The sequence below is a fragment of the Triturus cristatus genome, chromosome 4_1 (assembly GCF_964204655.1).
Source record: "Triturus cristatus chromosome 4_1, aTriCri1.1, whole genome shotgun sequence".
Taxonomy (NCBI): domain Eukaryota; kingdom Metazoa; phylum Chordata; class Amphibia; order Caudata; family Salamandridae; genus Triturus; species Triturus cristatus.
Window position 1 is genome coordinate 598453829 of NC_140585.1, and position 26278 is coordinate 598480106.

At 44.8% G+C, this 26278-nt stretch overlaps 1 protein-coding gene across 1 annotated transcript in view; it reads left to right on the top strand.

Moving 5' to 3' along the window:
* TSPAN19 (tetraspanin 19) overlaps positions 1 to 26278 on the top strand; it is a 232643-nt gene that overhangs the window by 135273 nt on the left and 71092 nt on the right. The window contains exon 8 of the mRNA XM_085652962.1: positions 3515 to 3598. Coding sequence (XP_085509088.1) covers positions 3515 to 3598 — 84 coding nt within the window. The remainder of the gene's footprint in view (positions 1 to 3514; positions 3599 to 26278) is intronic.

A 26278-nucleotide genomic window follows, 5' to 3' on the forward strand; every position in this document is an offset into this window, starting at 1 on the left:
GCTACACTGCTCTATATTTTGGTAGAAAAATCCATTTGAGATGTCTGGTGTTGTCCTATATTTTTTCCATGTGATGTTATTCATCAGTGCGGCACTATGTGCATTTTGTACTGCAAATGTACGTGTGGATGTGTTTAAATGTCTGTAATCTTAGACTAGACTTTATAAATTATCGGTTTTTATTACCAGAAACAAGATATTATTCATAAGTGAGGTGCATTTCTCAATCACATCCTGGTATTCAAGTTGACTTCGGATCTCCCTTACTTGTTTCATTGTTTCATGCTTTATTGGGTATTGTCTCTGTGGTTGAGGTATTTGTTTCAATGGGATTTTGTGATGAAGTGAGACATCATCCCTCCTATCATGATTGGGGTATAGTGCAGGAGCTAGTGCTAACGTCCACTTGTGTGTATGAATTTTTAACTGATTCATGGAATGATGTCGGAGAAGGCAGGTAAAATAAATTCTTCCTCTATTGGGCGATCCACTACAAAATCAGGTGCCCAATCTTTTTTCGGCCAAAATAATGTGGTAATCATATGTCAAGTTCTCCCAAAAGAGACCCTTTACTTGCCTGGGTATGTCCTCCTCCATTTGGAGCATTAATTCATATAAACAATGTGGGACACTTACCCTTGTATCATGTGTTTCCACCGTGAGATGCTCAATCAGCGCTACTGCTGCCAGAAAATCCATCAGGTTCCAGCGAGCTATCGTGACTTTTGCCACGCTGTCTAACATCATCACTGTCCATTCCCTGTTCAGAAGCAGACTCCTCAGTAGCCTGGGCATTTTGAACTTTAATCTCCGCTACCTTCTTCTTTTTAAATTGTGGTTTACATGTCTTTTTTTATCTTCCTGTTTAATGATATAGTCCGAAGTGCAATGTTTCTCCAGTTTCAGCTTGACTCGCTCTTCTGATCTGTGTTCTGTCTCTCTCTGAATGTTTTTCGGATGACTCCTGAAAGGAACGATAGGAACGTGTATCAGTATCCTGATACCTGTCAGGCTTCCTAATATTGTGACGGTTTCTCAAAATTGTATTTTCTCTCTGTGTGTTCCTGTGGAGGAGACCCACCCCGTGATTGTGTTTTGTTTTGTTTATTGTTTTGTTTATTATCCCACTTCTTCTCTGAAGAATCAGGTGCTTGCCTAGAGTTATCCTTTTCAGAATTGCTCTTAACTATTGGTCTCCAAGGTCTGTCTCTCAGATTATCTATACAGCATATGTTTCTTCAATAATCTTAGGCAATTCTCGCTCCTGCTATGCAGGAGTGAATTCCTTCAGGCGTTGAAATATAGTGTACCAAGTCTCACATTTTCTGTGGTATGGGGTAGGACGCCTTTAAACTAATTAATATGCTCTTGGTAAGTTAATGAGACTATTATATCCACATATGGGAAATATTCCTCGGTTGGTTCAGCTTCAATGAAAGTGTGAATCAAATGTGTACATGCATCAACAGGTGGGAATTTAACCCATGAGAAAAATACCTCTGTTCTGAATGCTTTGTCTGCCTTAACCATGTAGGTCTCCGAAATTGGAATCAACATCAAGATTCTATCAGGCTGCACTGCCTTTGTACACCTTTGGTTTGAATCCAATGAATCAATTTCTTATACTTTTTCCATCACTTTTATCTTAATTTAACCGTTCATTTTTATTCATTTACTCTTGCTTTGTGTTCAATTCATTTTATTTAAACAAAGGTATCTTACAGAAACTCAGGAGTCAGGAGTGGGTTCCACAAACCGTGACATTTATTATGACAACCTAATGCATTTTGGGAAGTTAATTCCCTTCTTCAGGGGAATCTATAATATACAAAAATAAAAATGATATAACTAACATCGTCAACTTTCATGAATCACTTCATTTTGTTAAAAAAATAGCAATATTTATCAATTATAAACCAGCTGCATAATTTCAACACATTTTACACAATGCTTTAATCGTGTTTAGAACCTACTGACATTCTGATATTATTCACATGCCTTCATTTCTGCACATTATTTCCCATTCAGTTCACAAGCTGAAAAATTCCACCCGTTGCGGGAAAGGCCATTTTGTAAAGGGTCCAGGGAAGACATGGCTTGACAGTTCGGGCTGTACTGTTCCCATGAGGCACAGGGTCAAGACTTATTTACATATGGCTTTGTCTGAACTGGGGTGGCAAAGTGAGCTAAAGAATGATGATGGATTCAACCCAGATCTGTGACTGGGGGTGAGTGTTTGAAAAGTTCCAGCACTCCGTCCATCATCTCCTTGTGTTTGCTCAATAATCGAAAATACTCCTACAATGCGAACACTACTCTAAGTATACCTAGGGTGTGTGTAGTTGTAGAGCCAAGAATCCTCCCAAGGGACAATCCAAGCTCATTACCTGGTGGGAGAGAATGAAGGACTCCGTCTTGGTCATGAACTGGACACCCATCACAAGATGTCAGACCATTGCGTGGTGAATTCTCAGCATGCACGGACCTCTGGTGGCAGCTGTCCTCTGCTATTCTATCGGGATGCTCATCTTTTATAATAGAAATCAACCTTGCGATTGGTGTATAGATTAGGGATGTTCTGGATTTGTAGATAGCCCTATCGCCCCGTGGATGAAGAAAGAGATGACATTTGTACATAATCCGAAAAGAGGCAAAGTAGATGATGTTCAGGGCATTGCAATAATGTTGTGCGAAGCTAGATATGTAAACAAGTTTAGTTTCCGAGGAAACTAATCCAACATTATTGCACATGCAAGTGTATGCAAACGGTTACTGCTGTAAAAATAGGACAATGCAAGAAATAAGCTGCTCCACTACATGGGTCTAACTCGGGAATATAACAGCAGCCCATACTGATGGTATAATGAAGCTGAATATTACTTCTTTAGTTGCTCCGCTAGGTTGTGTTTATGTATGATCATAACTGTCAACATTTCAAGCCAACAAATACTTAGGTGTTGGTCTGGGTCTGCCTACAGCAAGGGTAATGCAGCAACATGTATTATAGTGAAAAATTACCCATATTTGTGATACACTAAATGATGTAACAGAAAAAGCAATTTTCTGACAAACACTGTATTCATTTGAGCAGTATAGACAGAACACAAGTTGCAAAGCTGTGGTTGGTCGCTTCATATTAGGTTTCTTTATTTACTGTAGATAAGGGGATCAAGCCTTAGCTCAGAATAATATGTTGTCCCAAATTGATATTTCTTACGATCAGTTATTTATACAACAGCCTCTCTGTAGGAGCACTTGATGAATGTGATATTTTGGTGAGAACCCATAGCTTATACATTCTTTATAAACCTGAATTGTTAGAGTGACTGCCTAATTCATAATATGTTTTTCAGAATAACAAATGATATTTTGTGGTATGGGACTCTTGAATATATGGTGATATGGCAGGTATACATATTATGGCATTTCTTAAAACAACAGTGAACATTTTCAGAGTTCATGGATAAGTTTTAGAACCATGGCATTTTTAATGTCTTGCTGCATATTTCAACAGGGCTGCGGCAGTGAAATTGGAAAATGGTTCTTCAGTAACATTGTTGTTATAAATGGAATTGGACTTTGCACTATTGTAATACAGGTACAGCATAATATTTAATTTGATTACTATTTTGTGATTGAAGTTACCTGTATGTATACCCTTCATGTGAATATAAAGGAATATGCTATTTATAAATAACTATTCAGTATTTAAAATTAATTGAATTTGCTCTATGGTCTCAAAGATATACCATATTTTGACCTGTGATGTTTTTCTGAATATGTATTCATTTAAAATATGTCCCACAGCGGGTATGATATGACCTGTTTCAAATTTAGTGGGATTCAACATTAAACGTCTGTGAGACCACAGCAATGAGCCCTAACTCATTCCCATCCACCACCACTTAATAGACACCTTCACAAACATTCCTATCCTACAAACCATTGGCATGAATGCGGTTGTGAAAAAAGCTCATGATTGTCATAAATTAGATTATTAAATTGGGAGGAGGCTCTTAGGCCAAAATAGTTCTAGGGAAATATATGCTCAATCCCCAGTAGATATGCTTTAAGCAGTAGGCAGTCCCTAGAAAAACGTGTGCCATGTTCAAGCAGAGTGAACAATTTTAGTGTAAACAACATAACCCAAAAGAATTATGAAACTAACTTAGAATAATAGAGGATAATGTAATGCAAAAAAATGCAAGAACTGGGTAAGAGGAGCCTTAGATATGATTTAAAAAAAAAAAAAAGTTTTAAGACTAAAAACACTTGGAAAAAGTAAAGAACTATTGCAAAGCAAGAGTTTGCAATATACCAGGACCTAGGTGCGATTTCAGGACATCTGCAATGGAAAGAAGGTCAGAAAAACTAAGGGGGTTGTGCCAGTCAAAGTTTTTTTACCGTAAGACGTAATTTATCCAATGGAACTCAAAGTCCTAGAGTGATGCCAGTTGCACGGTGAAGGCCAGTGAGTGTCCCTCGAAGTCCGATGCGTTGTCATCATGCTTCCACTGAAGCTATTAGTTTTGATGCCAAAAGCTATGATCAGGACGAAATTGCATTTCATAGCCACCAATGTCACTATGTACTTGGGATGGATGTGCCACCTTTACCCAAGTCAAGATTTTGTCTTTGGATTTAGTCATCTTTTTGGCTCTGACAATCCTCCAGAAGGGGGAGATTGGGCTCCACAAGGCTTGGATATATTTAGAGTGGGATCCTATAGAACCACCTTGTACCAAGATGGAAAGATTACTAAGTTCCACAATTCTCCAAGTGCTAGAAAAAGTCTTTCTGGTCACAGCCACAAGCCCCTGAGCCCTCAGGGCAGGCTTCTAGGCACCAGGTCTCTCTTCAGCCTTTGGTCTTGTTTGTTCTCGGAACAGGCAAACAGGAAGCTTACCAGTTAACCTTGTAGAACAGTTCCAGTGCCTGGGTGCCAGCAGGACTCCAGAGTGTTTACATCCTCTACTTCCAGCAAAAACCAGGAGTCTTTTTTCTTCCAGAAGGACATCCACCTTCAGGCGTAGCCTTACCAGGTCCAGGAATATTCTGAACAGGTGGTGGCGAGGTGCCACTCTGTTCCTGTGCACTAGAAACTGATTGAAGAGCTTTCCCTGCACAATTTTGACTACTTTCTCCCCTTTGCTCACCTCATTTTGAAGCGCTTCCTCCTTTCTTTACTGTAAAAATTCACAGTCGCCATAAACTCAGAATGGGTGAAACTTTCTTCCCTTTTTAGGAGCTACTGGTAGGCCCTTAGCAACTTTTCTGTTTAGATGAGCTCTCCTGCAACCTGACAGGGTCAGCACTGTTTCTCCTTCTTGCTGTGATTAGCGCTAAAGTGTCCAGGTGGGCTATGGGGATACAGGGGACTATATCCTGTCAGCTCCATCTGGAATCAGCAAGTCAAAAGAAGAAGTGCTAGGCTATCCTTTGTTTTGCTAGCTATTCTTTACCCATGTAGTCTCTGCTCAGTGGTCAGGTGTCGAAAACCTGTCTGCCTTTCTCAGTCCAGAGGTCGGGCTAGCGTCCTCTGATAGGTGAGTCATCAAGACCTACAATGAATGTGTATTGGCCTCTTGAGTTGTGATGAATGGAACAACTGGCGTTAAGCTAGTTTTAAGTTGACTTGGGCAGAACAAAGTACATTTTTATACAGTTACCTTTCCACTAGTTATTTAAAAAAAAATCAGATTTGACCGTTACATCAGATTTTGTAAATTAAATGTAAAATAATGTTTAATTGTTTTTCTTGCATTTCCCAAGCAGTGAAATAGAAAATATATACTAATCACACCTAGGCCTTGCTTATGGAAAATGTAGCTGAGCTTACTTAGATGAAATAGATTGTTAGGCCTTCAGTCGCCTAATCAAATATGCAGTGCAAAACATTTTTGTTTATATATTAGGTACCCTGCCTAGTGGGCTTACAAGGAACACTTTAAGAGTGACTTAATAATATATGAAAATAGGTTTTCTTTCAAAGCCAAGGCTCTTTTTCCTGTCAGCTGTTCCTGCAGTATGTTCAATCTACAACCCAACCAGAGTACAGTGGGGCTCCTGGCAGCCGTTTATGTTTTCATGTATCACTGCAGCCCACTAGTAACATTCATCTTACGTGCAATTGATGCATTTTCTGCACCATATACTATGGCCTTAAAGGCAAGCTGAATAGATCAATCCCCTCATAGGGCCAGAGCATACACAGTGGGGCACTGAATAGCAGTGTTTAGAGCACAGATACAAATTAAGGGTGTTCAAAATGTGTGTCATTTCCTTTCACATAATTATCCAAAATGTTGGCAATATAACACAAAATTATGCAAAATGCAAATCTGTCATTTTGTGCTATATTTTACTGAAAAATCTGTCCACATGCCAATTTTTGACACAGGGATGCATTATGTGCAAAACAAATTGTGCAAAAAACACGAAATCACGGCGAACAACAGCAACTCACATTCTGTTGTTCCCTTTGCATTTGTGGTAGCTTTTTACCATGAATGGCGTGTTCACAGCAAATTGTTACTGCAAATTTGCATAATCACACACAATAGCTTATTGATGTCATTTCATGAATTTCGCATAATTAAAATAACACAAAAGTCCAAAAATTATGAGAACTATGCCTGTCTAATTTAAAGTTCACTCCCTGGCATAAACGTAATACCTGCCAAATAGAGGCTCTAGAAAAAGGTGAAAAATCAGGGGTGACTAGGCAGAAAAGGCAGATTTCCTCCAATTTGCTACAAAATTATATTTCGAAACCTGCTGGTATGTTCTTCTCCATGTCTGTAGCCCAGAGAAAGGAGATTACATGTTTACACCTTACGCCTCACTAGCAAAGTTTGCTAAAATGTTCTTGTTTATTCATATTAAGCCCATGATGCTTGGTAATTTGTATATTTTGTATTTGCCATCCCCTTGTTCTATTTCTTTGCAGCAGTCATCGCATTTATCATCTTTATATGCTTCATATCTTTATTTTCCCCTCACAAATCTAACACTCAATTTCTTGTAAGATGGTTGTCTATTTCACCTGCGTGCTTTATTATGATTGCCTTTTGGGATGATTTGCACTAAAGACTACTTAATCGAAGTATGCTGGATTAAAACTTGATCTTGAGGAGTTAAGGCTGATTTAACAAATATTTCAATTCATTTCTATGTTAGCCTTCCACTGGCACTTCTTGTCTGCCTAGACAGAACATATGTTCACAAAACCCAGGTGATGCATAAAACCCTAGTTACGAATTTAACCCTTATTGTCAAAATTCAACATTTTCATCCTTAATTGTGACTACATTTTAGCTAGAAAATTGAATCATAACATAAGTATTCACGAACCAATAAATTATTGAATAACTAACAGACTCAATAATTATTATTTTTCAAATGAATTCCAATAAACCCCGGACGAACGTAAGCTTCCCTCCTCTCTCTCACAGCGCTACCTGCACCGACAATAACTTTGTGCATGTGCCAGCAGAAACGAAGTATCACCCTAGTGTTGCAGACTTACAATGCCACACGAGAAGCATTGGGTGGTTGCTTTTCCTGGTGTCATGGGATTGGCATAGGGTGTCTGTATTCCAAAAGCTTCCTACAAGCGGGTCTCTGATGCTGGCTTCCCATGGGGGATAATGCTCTGTACTGAGGATATAGGAGTTTGTGAAATGTTTCTAGGATATGCCTTGCATGTATTGCCATCTCCTAATACTTTTCTAACTGCTGGGGTGGCGAAAGTGTGTTGGCATAGCAGTTCCAGTGATCGTGGCTAGTGGAGTGCACGGTGAGAGCCAAAAAGGCTTGATAAGTGCCTCTATGAGCGACTGTGGAATTTGGGGCTGACTTGTGGAGAGCGAGGGATGAGTAGGATGTTTTTCAGGGAGACCAGAATAAGGGACAAAGCAGAAGGAGGGTGTGGGTGCCACTGTTGCTGATCGCAGTCACTGCACAAGCTGTAAGCGACCAGCAGCTTTCTGAGAACTGAGGAGGGTCAGTGTGTAGATAGAAGCTCGACCAAAAGAAAAGAACAATAAGGAAAAGGTTAACATCGTTAACATAAACTGACAGCAGTATCAAGAAGCAATGGCAGAGCCAGCAGGTCTTGCCTGTGGGACCAACTGGTGTTATTTCATCCCAGATGGCCCGATGTGTGTAACGTTGGGTGCTTCTTAAGCTTAATGAAAATACATTTAAAGATGTCCTTGTGAATGTGCATGCACAGTAGCCATCTTGGATTAGTTTTACAAAGCTTAAGTAAGCTTTCAAAAAAAGGGTAACATGGACGCGTTTTATGCGTAGAACCCTATAAGATTAAAGCTCTACCCCGGGGAAGTCAATCTCCTGCCTCTTCGCCTTGATGCAGTCCAGAACTGAAACAACACTGGAAACCCACCATGTTTTATAAGTCTTTTGAGTCTCACTACAGCTGATGGCTTGGTAGACTATGTGATCTTCCGTTAATTCAAGTCTTATATCTTCAACATTGTGCATCTTCCCTCTTTGCTGCCCAAAGAAGGCTGAAGTAGCTATTGAACTGCAGTAAGAACAATGTAAGAGAAAGCACTAAAATAGAGGCAGTTGTGTTGTCCAGAAATGATTAACTTAGTGCTCACTTCTTGAACGAAAAGTGGCACAATCAGTTCACTACAGCTACTACAGCTTCGATGTCCAATATGCTTCAAGGAAGCCTAATGGGGAACTCTAAATGTTATTTTTAAATGTAAAAGGTTGTTCAGTCTTCCATCCCTTCAGGCTATCTGTCCCGTTTTCAAATGAAATAAAATATAAAGTTCCCTAGATGGAGTTCACAGTGCTTGGTCCCTCAACCCAATCGCTGCCCATGTTTTGTCTCATTACCATTAAGTTGCTTCACCCCCTACAGTATCATGCCTTTCATGGTGGCCACTGAGATAAACCTTTGACAGTAATGTGAGCGTCCCTAAGATGCTGCAGTGTCGGCTCGCAGAGAAGCACCGCCTCACTGCTTTGCAGCAGTGAAACAAAGGAAAAATAAAACAATAATAACCAAAGGTTATTAGTATATGATTTTTTCCTGCTGCAGCAGCTTTGTGGGTGGGCGGGGAGGCTCTGATGACATAGGAGCAGGCGGAGGAGCGGTGGCACAGTGTAAGCGCGCATGACTATTTGGCCGGCGAAACAGTCATGTGCACTTTGCATGTTCTCCACCCAGGCTGTAACACAGCCTGGGTGGAGAACATGACCAAGCTCCCAGTGCCGAACCACAGCGCTCAGACCAATCACAATGCTGGATTATTGGCTTAGGTGAGTCTGGGTGCTTCCTCTTCCATTCCGGCCGAGATGATGGAGGGACGACGGAGGAGAGACGTTACGCAGAGGTACATTTCTTACCCCCTCCCACCCCCACCCCTACTTCACCACCCCCGATCCGTGCCAGCCGCCACTGGGTACTGTACCTGTGCTGCGTGTGTCAGGGAAACTGCACTGTCACTGCTTTTGCTATGTGTAAAGAAATTGTGTCCAACTGCTGTCTATGATGTACTTGTTGCTTGTAGTGCAGGATAGTTGTAATGACTCCACCTGTGGTGTACCTGCACTTGGTGAGAGACTTTGCACTGCTGCTGCATCTTTTGTTACTGTACTATTTGAGGAAAGCTTGTACTGCTGCTACACATTCCTCTCTATCTACCCTAAAACACAAAAGCCTGCCCAGACTCTGTTCATGCTCTCAAACATCTGTGTGGGAGTGATGCATGCACTGCTGATATTTGTGTCGGGAGATTGGCTGTATGGACATGTGCAATAAGATCTGCTTGGTATGCAGGATTGTGTGTTTGTGTGTAATTGCTTGGTACTTGATGTTGTTAGTAGCATTGCGATAAGGGACTCTAGGGCATAACTGAGGACTGCTGTCTGTGAGATGCTTTGTCAAACTCTGTTAAATGCCAGGTGATATATTTGAGGGAAGAATACACTGCTTGCACGTCGATTGGTTGTAAGTCATTACATCACCGATAAGTACATCAGACAGGAGTTCATTTACATTACAACTTTTAAGATAAGTTTATTATTTGCATTGCTTCTTTTGTATGTGTGTATATATACACACAAACGCACACGTGCACACACACACACATGCACACACACACGCACAAACACACACACATATATATATATATTTGACGAAACTTCGAAACCTGGCCTGGCAATCACACCAAGACAACCCAGGCACGGACATTAGCGCGCTCAGCAAAACATTGAGGACCGCATTATATATTATCTACTTGCGGTCGCCAGTAGATAGTTATAGTTAGAACCTAGTTTCCATAGGAAAAGCATTTTTTGATTTGCTTATAACTTTGGCGTTGTTTATTCGAATCTTTACGGAATTTCCAAAAAGTTCCTCTTTTTAGGTTAGCTCCTATCCTGAAAGTTTGGGGGTGATTCGTGAAGGGGGGGGGGCTGAGAAAAAAGGGGGGTCCCAAAACATGTATTCTCAATGCAATTTCCATAGGAAACTTTAGACAAGGCTACAGGTCAAATTGCTGAACGGAATTACGGCAAATTTGGCAGGGAGAAAGGTCTTGGTCCAGAAAGCACGCTTTTGTTTAAATGGTGTAAATCCGTTCAGTAGTTTTAGAGAAATATCAACATTTACAGATATCGATATTTGAGAATTCTGACATCTGAGGCGTTACGAGCACGAGCGTGTGGCTCATTGGCTGCAAACTGTTGAAACTAGGAAGTGTTGGCAGCCATTTTGTGACTGAGTTGAAAGGCGTAGGGTGGAAAAAAAGAGAATAATTGTATAAGAGGGTATAGTAGGAACACTGTGGTCTTAGTTTAAGCAGTCTGTACGGTGCAGAGGCAGGGAGTTTGAATTTTGCGTTGGCCGTGGAAATTACGTCCGCAGAACAACGGTGCGCAGTATTGCGGCAAGGTTGCGTAGGCTCTGGAACTCCCGTAGGGAAAAGAATGCTCTGTATTGCGGCAAGCAGTGTGTAGGGTGCACACACAGGTAGTATGAATGTGCGGTATTGCGGCAATGTTCAGTAGGCTGTGTAACGGTGCACACACAGGCAATGTTCCCTCTAATTATTGCTCTTGGTGTGCGGCAGCACAGAGCCTGTGTGCATTCTTTTCTGAGCTGTGTGCAAAAATGAAACTCAACAGGAGCAACAATGTGAATTTGAATAAGCGTGCTACACTTAAGGTTGATTGGGAGCAACCTCTGCTTCATTTTTTAAAGAAATGAATGGTCTGCAAGGTAAATATTTAACTATTATTTATCTTGCAAAAAGAGACAGTTTTTACAGAAAAGTGTAGGTCAGGTGATAGTTTCTGAAAATATTCCAGTATTTCATGATCTGCCAGCACACCCAGAAGATTTATTTTTCTGAGACAGAAAATTTCTTTATGTACATTGTCATTTATTTGTAGAGTCAAACACACAAAACTAGTCTTGGGTTGCTTATTGTCCAGTTCAGAGAGGACCAGACTTGGCAGTTTGGGCTGGACTGTTCATATTGGAACAGTGTCAAGACTGATTTGCATTTGGTTCGGTCTAGGCATTGTGGGGAAAAAAATGAGTTGGAATGCCATATTGCAAGCATCCTCCCATCACCTTTTGTGTGTTTGATGGGATGTCCTAAGTGGCCCAGGGTATTTCCAGATGTGGGTTCCTTGCTCACTGTGCCAAAGGAATCAAGTTACACCAGACTGTAGAGCAGCAATCAGGAGAAACCTGTCTTGGGTTGCTTGTGTACCGGTTCAGGGAGGACATTGCTTGGCAGTTCGGGCTGGACTATTCCTATTGGAGCAGGGTCAAGACTGACTTGCATATGGCTGGGTCTAGTCTGAGGTGGAATGATGGGGAAAAGGAATGATTGGTTGGAATGCTACCCTGAGCGCTTGCCAGTGGTCAGACTTATTGCATGCATCTTCCCATTGGCTTTTGTGTGTTTGATTTATTTGTAGAGTGCCAGATGCTGCTCAGGTGCATGGTAGACGTTTTTAGTAGCACACGATTAACCACTCTAATCTGAGACATGAAGCCATGTCTTATAGCTAGAGAAATTGCAATCCATGATATATGCCATGACATGAAATGTAATGGTTATCTAATGTACCATGACAGAAAAAGTCCATCAGAATTCATGTGGCAGGAGAAAACATCCATCAGTATTACCATGCCATAGAATAAGTCAATCAGAATTTCTTTGCACTTCAAAGTTATTTTACCCCAAGAACAGTGCAGAGAAACAACAAGCTGTCAGCAGACTTATGTGTAAATATCTAACATAATAGGCTATGAATATCTAATCGAAATATGCAAATCAGAAAAAATGTGTCAACAAGCTATTGCCACATGATTCCAACACTTCAGTTACTTCTTTACCAAACAAGTCTCTGTGGGCAGCCCTCTCAAGCATGAAAACTTAGCCATAGCCACATATGTGTCCATGTTATTGCCACAGTTCAAAATCTGGATTCTCCTGTTATATTGTTGAGAGCCACCTGTTCTCTTACGCTCTCGCAGATATGTTTTCTCTCACTCAATCAAACTAACGCTTTCACTCATTTTATATCTCTGTTACTTGCTTTCTAACTTACAACAAACACTCTTACCAGTGGCAGCTGGTAGGGATCGGGGGTGGCGGGCAGGAGGTGGGGGTGGGGGTGGGGGCAGAAGGAGGAAGGGGAATGTAAAAAAAACCATCAAAAAAACACTTACCTGTGTCTCTCTTCCATCAGACTTGGGCCGAACAGCAACCAGGAAGCACGCCCAGGCTCCCCTGATCAATCACAAAGCTAACGCTGCAATGCAGCATTGTGATTGGTCTGAGCGCTGGGGTTTGCCACTCAGCCAGGGAATGGGGGCCTGGGCATGTTCTCCATGCAGGCAGTAATGCAGCCTGTGAGGAGAACATGCAAAGTGGGCATGAATGGCCCGAGAGAGGGCCGCCAATCATTCATGCGCACTTGGGGTGGGCAAACAACTCCTCCCCTGCCCTGCTCTGAGAGCAAAGCAGCCCCGCCCACCCGCAAAGCAGCTGGAAACAATAAAATGATAATAACAACTAGTTATCATCATTTTATATTTCTTTTCGTCACACTGCTTTAAAGCAGTGGGGCGACGCTTCTCCGCCTTAGCAGAGGAGCTGTCACTGACTCTTACTCTTTCATACTTGCTTTTGCTGTTTTACTAACTGGTTCACTCGGGCACTGAATATAATTGGGCCGCTAATTTTATTTCAGGATTAAAATTCCACTTATACCACTTATACCTAAATTTGTATTATCCTTCAAGAGGTTTTCAATCTGGATTTTCACTAGGTAAATCCTAGCAGAAATTAGGGGTTAAATAGAGTAAAATACCTATTTATGTATCATGGAGTGCATAAAAACGTGAAATTTGCATGTAATGTATGGATTCCTTAGTCAGAGGTCTGCAACTAAGAAGTGGGTGCAAGTTATGCATCTGCTAATTCCCACATTCTGTGCAAAATGTTGCTAGTGGGTATGCAATTTCAGGCCCTTGCTCTGCTTCACTTCGTATCTTGTTATTTCATCCCATTTTTAGGTCGCGCTTTAGCAGCAGCATGCTAGCGGTGCTCGCTCTGCAAGGCATGCAGTGGTAGAGTATGGAAAACAAGTTTCCCTCACTCTCCGCCCATATTTTTCATTGGCTTCTGTCTTTGTCCTTCGTAAATTCTGTCTTCTGATTGATTATGAGGCTTGTTAGTCCTGCCTTATTATTCCATGTCGTCATTTGTACCCTCCCATGTCTATTGGCCCCTTTACTTGGAGTGTTACACTGTACGGTACGTGTTATTTATAAGCACTACTTTCTTCCCACTCCCCCGCCCACAGACCCACTGTCCATGCCTTCTCACCCCCCTGCCCCGGCCATGCCCGCACTCCTGTTTGCAATGCAATAGGTCTCGCGTAAATGCGAATTGTATTGCATTGCAAATGCTTATTGGCTTAGATATAACTCTGTTATACTTTCAACCCAAAACACTTGCAATCACACATATTTAATGAGTCATTTGCCTTCCTAACAACTAAGGAGATACATTAACATTTTAGTACAACTCTGTAGTCTAGGCCACTGCCCAGTTTTCAAAACTTATTAAAAACGTAAACTCACTCCGCATAAAAACACATTAGGTTCCGGTGTGAGATGGAAAGTCATCTCCTTGACGGTCCAGCATTGCAATGCGAGTGGCACGTCTGTGTGCTATAAGAGTGCTAGTTAACAATAATAAATAACTAAAATCCTCTCCTTCTTCAATACAAAAAAATAGACAGAGGGTGGGGCACTGGTAAAATATGTACACATTGTTTTTTGCGGCACTGAAAACCGCACCATAACTTTCAAACCTATATTTCAATTTGCTAAATACAGTTTCCAGATGAAGAACTGATATTAGCTGAACATGGTTTAAAATCACATTTGGTCAAATAAGTGAATGGTTTTATTTTTTTATACTGTGAACTAGGCCTAATGGCTATAAAATTGCTTTGCGCAGACAAGAAAAATGTGAGTCTGAACATAAAGACAAGAAAGAGAAAACATGAAGAGGAACAGCAATATTTAAAACATAGTGCACGTGGAAAATCAGCTTTCGAGAGAAGAAAGGGAAAAGGTGTATGCACTATTTTCAAAATGGTTAGACTAAACATTAGATTGTGGTGCATTTAATCAGGGTTTCTTCCCCCAGATAGACAGTCACAGTTATGCACACATTCCTTACATTAACTTAAATTATCAATGCAAAGCCCAGTCCTGCCATGTGTGACAGAAATCAGCTTCTCTCACTTGAAGTAAGAGCTTTCACTTAGCTTTGCTTTTGTTTTCTTTTCTCGTCTTCATTTGCCATTTACAGGGTGCTTCTGTTGCTCATCAGGAAGGTTCTTTGCACTGCACGCTCGCTCAGGCTCCCTGCGCGGAGGTTAATGAAAGAATGCGTGGCTGCCCAGGCGCGCACCTTGCAGGGAACTGTGCACACAGTCAGTGTGACTGTGAGGTATTGCGGCAATGTTCAGTAGGCTATGTAACGGTGCACACACAGGTAGTGTGAATGTGCGGTATTGCGGCAATGTTTAGTAGGCTGTGTAAATCATATTGGGAAAATAACAATGGGCCGTATTGCAGCTTTCCTTTAATATAATGCGCAGTAATGTTTACTTATAATGCGGTGTTCACTTTTATCACGGACAGTGTCACTTTCTTAAACGTGTTCTGTCCCTGTGCGTGGAACAAAATTAAAGTTTTTAATTGGCTGAAGAGTTCCAACAACGAGCTCAGTGTTCATTGGCTGCGGACCATTGAAAGTAGAAGTGTTGCCAGCCATTTCCTCCCCGTCCACAGAGTAGCAGGGACATCTGATTGGCTGACGTGTTCCAAGCAGGACCTTCCCAAGCTTAATGTTCATTGGCTGCAAACCATTGAAAGTAGAAGTGTTGCCAGCCATTTTCCCCCCTTACGCGGAGTAGCAGGGACATCTGATTGGCTGACGTGTTCCAAGCAGGACCTTCCCAAGCTTAATGTTCATTGGCTGCGAACCATTGAAAGTAGAAGTGTTGCCATCCATTTCCTCCCCGTCCACGGAGTAGCAGGGACATCTGATTGGCTGACGTGTTCCAAGCAGGACCTTCCCAAGCTTAATGTTCATTGGCTGTAAACCATGGAAAATATAAGTGTTGCCAGCCATTCCCTCTCCCACCACGGAGCATCAGGGACATCTGATTGGGTAACGTGTTCCAAGCAGGACCTTCCCAAGCTTAATGTTCATTGGCTGTAAACCATCTGAAGTAGAAGTGTTGGCAGCGATTCCCTCCCCCTCTGCGGAACACCATGGACATTTTTATTGGCTACAATGTTCCGCGTACAAGTTTGCTCATTATTGGCTGAAAACGGTTCAGTATTGTGAACCATTTTGTGACGCACTTCAATGGAGTACGGGAAAACAAAGTAGTAGCGGGCAGGGTAGGAACACTATTAACTTTATATATTTTAAGGGCCATTTATATAATTGGCGTGGGGTGTACAAATCACGGCAGCAAAATAACAGAGTGTGTTGCGGTCTTCTTTTTATTGAGTTTGCAGGTGGGGTACTTCCCAGGAGCACTATATACTTATAGGGTCATATGTAGGTAGCTAAATACCGGTCGGTAACAGCCGAAATTCGGTCGAAAAATATCTCGTTACCGACCGGTATTTAGGCATTTGAGATGTAGGAGGCATGATTTAAGGATTCGGTAATTTACCGAATCGGTAATGGATCGGTAAAATACCGAATTGGTAAAATACAGATTCGGTAAATTACCGAATCCTTAAATCATATGTAGGGAGCACTCAAGTGAGTGTTTTATTGTATTCAGGATTCGGTATTTACCACCAAATACAGGTTGGTGATAAATATCGAATACCTTTCAAAAATCTATTTTTTTCTGTTTTGACAGTGCCATGTGGCAGACATACATGCCCTTAGGGCATGTATGTGCGCCACATGTGCACACATGCACGATTCAGGGGTGCAACAGGGTGTCAATGTGACACCCTGCCACCCTTGAATATGCTCCCCCTATTACCGATTCGGTATTTACCGAATCGGTAATGGTGAATGGCTTCCCATTGACTCCTATGGGCCTCCAGGCCCATAGGAATCAATGGGAAGGTATGCCTCATTACCGATTCGGTAAATACCGAATCAGTAATACCGAATCTTTCCGAATCGGTAAAATTTACCGATTTTTTACCTACATACTATTTACCGATTCTTAAATACTGAATCGGTAAAATTCGGTATTTATGAATCGGTAAATAGTATGTTACCTACATATGGCCCCTAATGAGGTGTTTACTTTTCTTTTTTTTTTTTTTTTTTTTTTGAAACCGTTTATTACAAAATTTAAAAAATATACAAAGATGGGCCTACAACCTTCAGGCCGGCCGCTAGCAAGCAAGAGGAGCATGTGATACAAACAATAGCACGCATGCCGGGGCAAAGGGAAATGCACAGGAGTTAGAAGCGGTAGTAGCCACACCATTCGGACCCCACATAACGGTTTCATTTTCATATAAATAACAACAAAAAACAAGTCCACAAGGCAACCCACAATCGGAAACAGCAGCATGTGCTCCCCTAGAGGGGGGACCCTACCAATCCATGGGAGTATCAAGGGGGGGAAAAGGTCAAGACGGGGATTAGGTGGACTCAGTGCCCGGAACCGGGGAGATAAGCTGGCTAAGGGGACGGGGCCGGTGACGGATCGGGCAATAACGGCGGAGTACAGATTCCCCCACGGTAGGCGTTCCAGGGGCCCCATACGTTCACCCATGTCCCAGGCTTACCTCTCGCAACATACACCACCTTTTCCCGAAACATGCACCAATCCATGTTATCCTTCCATGCCGAGACAGTCGGCGACCTCTGGGAACCCCACAATTGAGCAATGTCGCGTTTGGCCACCATATATCCCAGAGTCACCCACCGCGTCTGCGGCACCGAGTAGTCGGTGGGCTCCCACACATTCAGAAGGCATCTCCTCGCTTCGGGCAGCAGCGACACACGCGTTACCACCCGCAGGACCTCATGCACACCACGCCAGAATCGCTCCACCTCCGGGCATTCCCACAAAATATGGAGAAAGGTCCCCAAAGAACCACACCCACGCTTACACAGCCCGTCCACAGCATAGCCCATACGCAGTAGCCTTGGCCCCATAACATAGACCCTATGGAGTATCTTGAGCTGGACGAAGCGAAGGCGGGCCGGTATGGCCACCTCTTTCGGGGAGGCCACCGCAGATACCCAGTCCTCATCATCCAGCTCCAATCCATCGGCCACCCATGCCTCACGAAGGTTGATCAGCAGTCCCGAGCGGTCATTGATAAGTTTTTTATAGATTAATGAAATCGTGCTGTCCGGTACATGTCCATCTAGCACCCTATCCTCCAGAGGGGAATACTCCGGGATGGAGGCAACGTCCGGGAATACGGAGCATAGCGCATGACGGATCTGCATATACCGAAAGTACTCCCTGTCCTGCAACTGGAATTCTGTCTGTAGCATCTCGAACGTTTTAAATCCCCCCCTCGTCCAGAGATCACCCACCCCGCTGATGCCTATCATGTCCCACTTCTCAAAGCCCTTCGAGGTCCACAGGGAGCCCAAATGCTCAGATGCGTATAGTGGCGACGCCCGGGTCAAACGATCTTTCCACCCCATCGCCACATTAGCCGCGTGCCACACTCGTACCATGACACGCGTGGGGCCCGTCAGACGTGCGTCAAGCGAGCTGGAGTAAAGCGCTCTGTTATAATCACCACCCGGCAGTAACATCTTATCCATTTCAAAGGCCGGGTTTAGAGCGGGCCCGTACAGGCCGTGATTAATTGCAGCCAGCTGGGAGGCCCAATAATACCGTTTGATATCCGGGAGGGCAATCCCCCCGTCATACTACTGGAGCGTCAGCTTCGCCAGGGCGATACGCGGTCTACCCTCCCAGAACAGTCGGCGCTGCAAACTCTCCACCTCGCGAAAGTAGCGCGCCGGGACGACGTCCATTGTGTTCTGCAGAGCGTACAGGAAACGCGGCAGCGACATCATCTTAAACAATGCCGCCCGGCCGAGCGGCGAGAGCGGCAAGCGCCTCCAACGTGCGACATCCTCCTTCAGGCGCTGGAGGGGGGGAAGCAAGTTCTGACTATATCGGGCCTCCGCGTCCAGGGTAATGAAGACACCCAGGTATCGAAATCCCCGCGGGGCGATCTGGATAGGACAGCCCCGCGGAAGGATAGGATCCTCCCCAGAGAGAACATAGACGCACGATTTAGCCCAGTTGATGACAAGGCCGGAGTTAAGACCAAATGAATGCAATACATCAACCAGTACTATCAGTGATTTACGTGGGGAAGCCAGATATAGAAGAATATCGTCAGCGTATAGAGATACGCGGTCCTCATACTCGGGGGTCCAGCGGAGACCACGAATAGAAGGTTCCCACCGCAGCCACTCCGCCAGGGGCTCCAAGGCGAGCGCGAAAAGGAGCGGCGATAACGGGCAGCCTGCCGCGTGCCCCTGCCCAGCTCGAACGGAGCCGACACTCTACCGTTCACAACCACCTGCGCCAGCGGGCCAGAGTACAACAATTTTACCCAACTGATGAATCCTGGGCCAAACCCAAACTTTGCGAGCGTCGCCCAAATATAAGGCCATTCAAGTGTGTCAAACGCCATAGTGGCGTCCAGGGACGCCAAAATGGCCGGCTCCCGTATGAACGGGACACGTGCGAGCACCCCATGCAAACGCCGCAGGTTAAGCGCCGTGTTGCGATGAGGGATAAAGCCGGACTGATCCTGGTGAATCAAGTCACACACTACGCCGACCAGCCGATTGGCCAACACCTTGGCGAGGATTTTGGGCTCCGCATTCAATAGCGAAATAGGCCGGTAGGATGTGACCCGGTCCCGTGGCCTCCCCTCCTTATGGATAACCACAATAGTAGCTAAACGCTGGTCTAGCGGGAGGGAACCCGCCGAGTGGGCCGCGAGGAACATAGCACGGAGATGCGGCGCCAGCGTATCCGGTCGCAGTTTATACAACTCGATGGGAAGACCATTAGGATCCATGGCCTTGCCAGAAGCGACCGAACGTATGGCGAGGGCAATTTCCTCGGAAGTTGGAGCGGCGTCCAACGACACTCTGTCCTCCTCCGAAAGGGAAGGCAGCGCGATATCCCTGAGCAGGGCATGGGAATCCTCTTCAGAGCGGGAGGACACCGGGGAATACACCCCACGGAAATAGTCTGCAAAGCAGGAGACAATTTCTTCTGGGTCAGTGACACACACACCATTCTGTTTCTCAATCAACGGGACAACTCGACTCGCTCTCTCCTTTTTGTCCAGCCACGCAATCAATTTACCAGCCTTATCACCCACATCATACAGTCTCCCCTGTTGCTCTCTACTGAGGCCCCTGGCCGCCTCCGTGACGAGGGCCTTATAGGCCGCTTGCTTGAGTCGGAGAACATGTAATTTGTCATCCGTCACCCCACATTCTAGATCACCCTCCAACTCGGTTATCTCAGCTTCAACACGGGTCACCTCCTCCCGCTCGCGCCTCCGGGAATGGGAAATAAGGGACAAGGCCTCTCCCCGGAGTACCGTCTTGAACGCCTCCCACAGTGAGACAGCCGATGACACAGACCCCACATTCTCGTCAAAGTAGCGCTTAAGGGATTTAACCAGCTCTGCGCGAATGGTGGGGTCACGCAGGTACCAGGGATTAATCGGGACCACCCTACCCTCTCCCCTCGGAAGAATATCAAAGTGCAACAAGAGCGGGGAGTGGTCCGAAATACCCCGTGCCAAATGGCGCACCTCCCCTATCCTCCCCACATGCGCCGCCGGAACCAGGACATAATCTAGTCGTGAGAGACTACCATGAGCCCCTGAATGGAAGGTGTACTGTAGCTGCGTGGGATGTTTCAGACGCCAACAATCCACCAGCCCCAAGGTATCCAAGAGGCCAGACAACCACGCCTGGGCACGGGGGAGATCCCTAGGGGGGTGACGATCCACAGTTCCGGAAACCACAGCATTAAAATCCCCCCCACCACTAGAATCCCTTCCGGAAGGCCAAGGAGGAGGCGCCCCAGATCCGCAAAGGTGGTCGTCTGCAGCCCCGGCGGGACATAAACAGACACAAAAACGACCACTCTGCCCTCCATTCTACCCACCAAAACCGTGTAACGTCCCCTGTCGTCATGGAGCACCTCATCAATCTCCAACGGGAGTGAGTTCTTAACCATAATACCCACACCCCTTGAACCAGACGTGAAGCCCGAATGGGCCACAAGGCGGTAGCCCCGTCGATTCATAGCACAAAAGGAGTTGCCAATGAGGTGTGTCTCCGGCAGAAAAACTATATCGGGCGAAATTCGCTTCAAGAACTGCAGGACCACACCTTGTTTTATCCTGTCCCCCAATCCATTAACATTCCAGGACAACAGACTCAGTCCCCTACCCCCCATCATAAACAGAAGCCATCACTCGTCCCCCAGAGAGCACTTTAGAAGTAACACACCGATACTTTTGCCTTGTGGTATAAACGAACAACACCCCACCCCAACCCACCCACCCCAACAAAACTCCCCCCTCCCTGCACCCCTGCATGAGCCCAGACAGCCCCCCCAACTTGCAGTGTGCCTGTCGCCCCTATATAATGAAACTAGCTAGACCCCCTAGAGGAGGAAAGAGTACCCCTTCTAGACCCCACACAACCTCCAAGGGAGGGGAAAGAACAAAGACAGAAGCTTGGTCGAAAGTGGCATCATAGTCGTCCAGAGTGAGGCCCAATATCAACCCCTCAGGCCCGATCCAGTGGGCCGTCTCCTCCCGCCGCCCCCCCCCACCATCTCGATCACTACCCCCAGACAGAGTGTCCAGCCAGTCTCCGGCCGCTTCGGGACGATCAAAAAAGTGCGTGCGACCATCCACCTCTACCCGCAGCTTGGCCGGGAAGAGCATGGCGTATTTTAAGTTCATGTCCCGGAGCCGGCGCTTGACACCCAGGAAACTCAGTCTCTGCTTCTGGACCGCTTGGGTAAAATCGGGATAAAAGTTCACCTCCATATTTTCCAGCTTAAGCGGCCCTTGCAGTCTGGAGGCTTGCAAGATCGCGTCCCTGTCCCGAAAGTTAAAAATCCGGGCAATGAGAGGCCGCGGAGGGGCTCCGACCTTCGGCCTTCCCCCGGGAACTCTGTGGGCCCTCTCCACGGCAAAGAATTTACTCAGTCCCCGAAGCTGGAGATGGGTAGCGATCAGGTCCTCTACAAAAAGATCCGCCGCCGCCTCCTCCCGTCCCTCGGGTACTCCGATGATGCGGATGTTATTCCTCCAGGCCCGACTCTCGGAATCCTCCAGGCGCCGATCCATAAGCGCACTCGCCTGACGAAGTCGGAGCACCTCCGTTTGGAGGGCCGCCACCTCAGTCGTAAGGCCTGACGTGGTTCGGGACAAAGAATCAACCCGGTCGTTGGTTTTGGAGAGATCAGCCCTCACCAGGCCGACATCCACGAGGACCGCGTCAATCTTATGCGCCAAGGTGTCGAACCGCTGGCCCACCGAGGCCTTCATCTCAGCAATGGCGCCCATGACGTCTTGCAGAGTCAGATCCGTGGGCCAATCCGGGGCATCAGGGGGGCCCTCAGAGGACTTGTGCGGGCCGCCGGGAGATCCCCTCTGGAGGGTATAGCGGTCCATGACGTTGGCCTGATGTACGGCGCCACGCCGGGTCGACTTGGTCTTCGACCGATCCCCGTCTTGTTTCGTGGCCATCGTCACGGGTCACACACCCGCACCAGCTACGCTGTAGAGGGCAGGCGACCAAGGCCACGAGCTCCGGGGGGCCACCCCAGGTCGGCGGGGTGGGTCGCAGCCGGCAGGCAGGCAGGGTCTCCCAGCGAGGCCACACCAACACAAAGAGCTCCGCGATCTCACTTGCAGAGACGGCAAGGGGGTGCGAAAGTGAAAGCGAAAGTGCGGGGTACGTGACTCGCCAGGCCCATCCCGCTGTTGTTGTTCACTTTGCCACTGGGTCACCCCCTAGCGCAAATCCGGGGTCCGGTAAGAAGTAGTCCGCAAACTTCAATCGGTGCTCACTCCGGTACCCGAAGTCCGATTCGAGAACGGGGAACGGGTACCACCTCAGCTCAGGCTCACCGACACAGTCCCCTCAACCGAGGCAGGATGAAGACAGGAGAAACGTAGGAGGTTGCGGAGGTCCTCGGGAGCCTCGCACCTACGCGGCCATCTTGGTTGCGCGCTAGGCTCCTCCCCCCCGGTGTTGACTTTTCTGACGGGGAGTTGTGGTTGTGCAGCAAAAATTTCAGTCTAGGTTTGAAACAGTTTTTATTAATCAATTACAAATATACTTTCTTCGGAAACTGAAGCTGTATATATCAAAGGGGTGACAAATAAAAACGCAATTCATTAAATATCCCTTAAGCGTTGCCCCACCCTCCCTTTTTTTTCTGCTATAGTTTATAAAAGTGTTGCCCCATATTCTTGATAATATAAGAGGGCATGAGTTACTTTTAGATAAAGATGAAAAGAAGTGCTACAAAAAACACTTCCGCACTACATCATCTCAGGTCGAACAATAACAAGTAAAAACAGGATAGAGGAATCATACATAGAAAATACACTGCACAGGAAATCTTGTCGCTAAAATGCGCCGCAACATGCCCATCAATAGATCTGCAGATAGAAGGTAAGCAATGTCCTTGCTGCCCTCTTAAATTCGATTTCACCACAGTAAATAACACAAATAAAATTGCCAAAAATAACAATATAGAGAATACTAAAAAGTGTATTATCAAGGCAGGGCTAATAAACGCCAGATCAATGATAAAACACAACACCCACATCGCCTATTTGATCGAAAACCAAGAAGTCGATGTTTTGTTTGTAACGGAAACATGGGCGGATGAAGCATCCGACGCCGACCTCTCATTAGCAATACCCGAAAAATACTCATTTTATAGAGTTGATAGAAAAATGAAACGGGGAGGAGGGTTAGCGATTATAGCTAAGGAAAGCCTCAGGATTAAGAGCTCAGAAAAAGGTAGCCACCCTGACTGCGAAATCATGACATTTCAAATTATGGCTACAAACAAGTATACCTTCAATGGGCTACTAATATATAGACCACCAAATGCCAAAAAACCGCTCATTGAACTATTAAGTCCCTTCCTTGAATCTTGTGTAATGAACCAGGACTATACAATATTGGGAGACTTCAATTTGCATTTGGAGAAAACCACAGACCCCAGAATCAACACCTTTAAACAGGCAATGGCTAACTTTGATCTAGAACAAAAAGTCCATTCAGATACACATGTAGCTGGACATACACTTGATGGTATTTTTACATCCTGCCAAAAATTTAAAAAGGTTGAAGTCCACACGATCGCATGGTCAGATCATAAATTAGTATCCTTTCAGCTAGAGACTATAGAGGACTTGGGAAATCCAACTAAAAATCCCAAGAAAGTCACTTATCCTGATTGGTCAAAAATAGACCCGCAAGTAGTAATAGAGGCAATGAACTCCTCATTTCCAATGCTAGAAAGTGACAGCAATATAGCATGCACGCAATTCAATAACTGGCTAAAAACAGCCACCCAGAGTTCCGTACCACAGAAACGAGTGTCTTTCAAAAGGAAGTCACCTTCACAGCCCTGGTATTCGGAAGTTTTAAAAACACAAAAACAGACCTGCAGAAGAGCAGAGAAAAAGTGGAGATCGCAATATGACTCCAAATTAAAGGTAGACTATAAAAATGAACTGGCCACATATAAAAATATGATAATCGCAGAAAAAAGCAAATTCTTTGTACACAAAATAAATGAATCCAAGAATTCGAGCAAAGATTTGTTTGCAGTAGTCAAAAAACTTGCCAAAATCGAAAATAATAATCTAGAAGATATCTCATCCGACTTCTGCAATACTTTAGGCCATTTCTTCGTAAATAAAGTGTCCTCAGTATATGAACTATTTAAAAACAATCAGATAGACCATATAACCCAAAACCCCACAAACAACTCGAAACTAGACTATCAACCCAGCGGCACCCTATCTTTTTACTGGTCCTTACCTACAGTGGAACAAATTATTAAGGAAATAACGACAACTAATTCAGGCAGTCCTTCAGACCCATGTCCACCGAAGATATGGCAAATATTTTCAAAACAAATAGGACCAGTACTTCACAAATTGTTTGAAGTAATTCTGAATACTAGCATATTTCCAAATGACTGGAAAACTATCTCAATCAAGCCATTACTGAAAAAACCTCATCTGGACAGTGAAGTCCACAGCAATTATAGACCCATAGCTAGGATTCCTTTCGCCGCAAAAGTGCTGGAGAAACTGCTGAACAAACAATTCTCAAGGTACTTACTGGACAACGATTGGCTCGACCACTCTCAATTCGGTTTCCGTGAAGGACATGGAACAGAAACAGCCCTCCTCACGGCCACTGAGGAACTTAGAAGTATACTAGACAAGGGGGAAAAGGCCGCCTTGGTGTTATTGGATCTCTCGGCGGCCTTCGACACGGTTAGCCACGAGATACTAATAAAACGCATTAGAGAAGTCGGAGCTAGCGACCACGCGTGCAGTCTCATCTTATCCTACCTCATGGACAGAAAATTCACAGTTGAATTAGGAGAAGCAAAGTCAGACTCCTTTAAAGTACCATGCGGTGTCCCACAGGGCTCATCATTGAGCCAAACACTTTTTAATTTATATGTGGCCCCCCTTGCTGAAGTAATAAGAGAAAATGGCTTTACACCAATATCCTATGCCGACGATACACAGATTGTCATCTCCATAGGCAAAGACAATAAAGTAACAGCCAAAAAATTCCAATTATGCATGCTAAAAGTTAGTCAATGGATGCAACAAAATTGCCTCAAACTCAACGGAGAAAAGATTGAGGTATTAATTCTGGGAGGCAATGCTGATATCTGGTCCCCAGAGTGGTGGTCTCCTGAACTGGGAACCAGACCAGAACCCTCAGAGAAAGCCAAAAACTTGGGATTCATGATAGATACCAAATTAACTTATGAAGCCCAAGTAAATAAACTAGCCTCGTCTTTCTGGCTGATATTAAAAATGATAAGAAAAATACTCCCATATCTACCTCAAGACACACGTAGAACGGTAGTGACAGCCCTTGCACTGTCTCGACTGGACTACGGTAACGCATTATATGCGGGAGCCAGAATAAAAATTATAGAAAAAATGCAGCGACTCCAGAATGCAGCGGCACGACTGATACTGGAAATTCCAAAGTTCCAGCCTATTAGCCACAAACTAGGTTCACTCCATTGGCTACCTGTGGCCAAAAGAATCAAGTTTAAATCACTGTGCTTAACCTACAAGGCACTGCAGGGCAAAGGCCCCCACTTCCTGAAAACACACCTGAAACACTACCAACCTTCAAGGCTTCTTAGATCTAGTCAAAAGAAACTGATAGCAATACCCAAGTTTATACGATCAAACTGGGGAGGAAGAAGTTTCTTCGTCCACACAGCACGGACATGGAACTTATTACCGTTTGATGTAAAAAACAGCCCAACTCTGGAGATATTTAGAAAGAAAATCAAGACTTGGCTTTTCACCGCATAAAATACACTAATGCCAGACCTGCACCGGAACCGGACAATTCCTAGCGCCAAGACACCCATGGGTATTCGTGCGCTT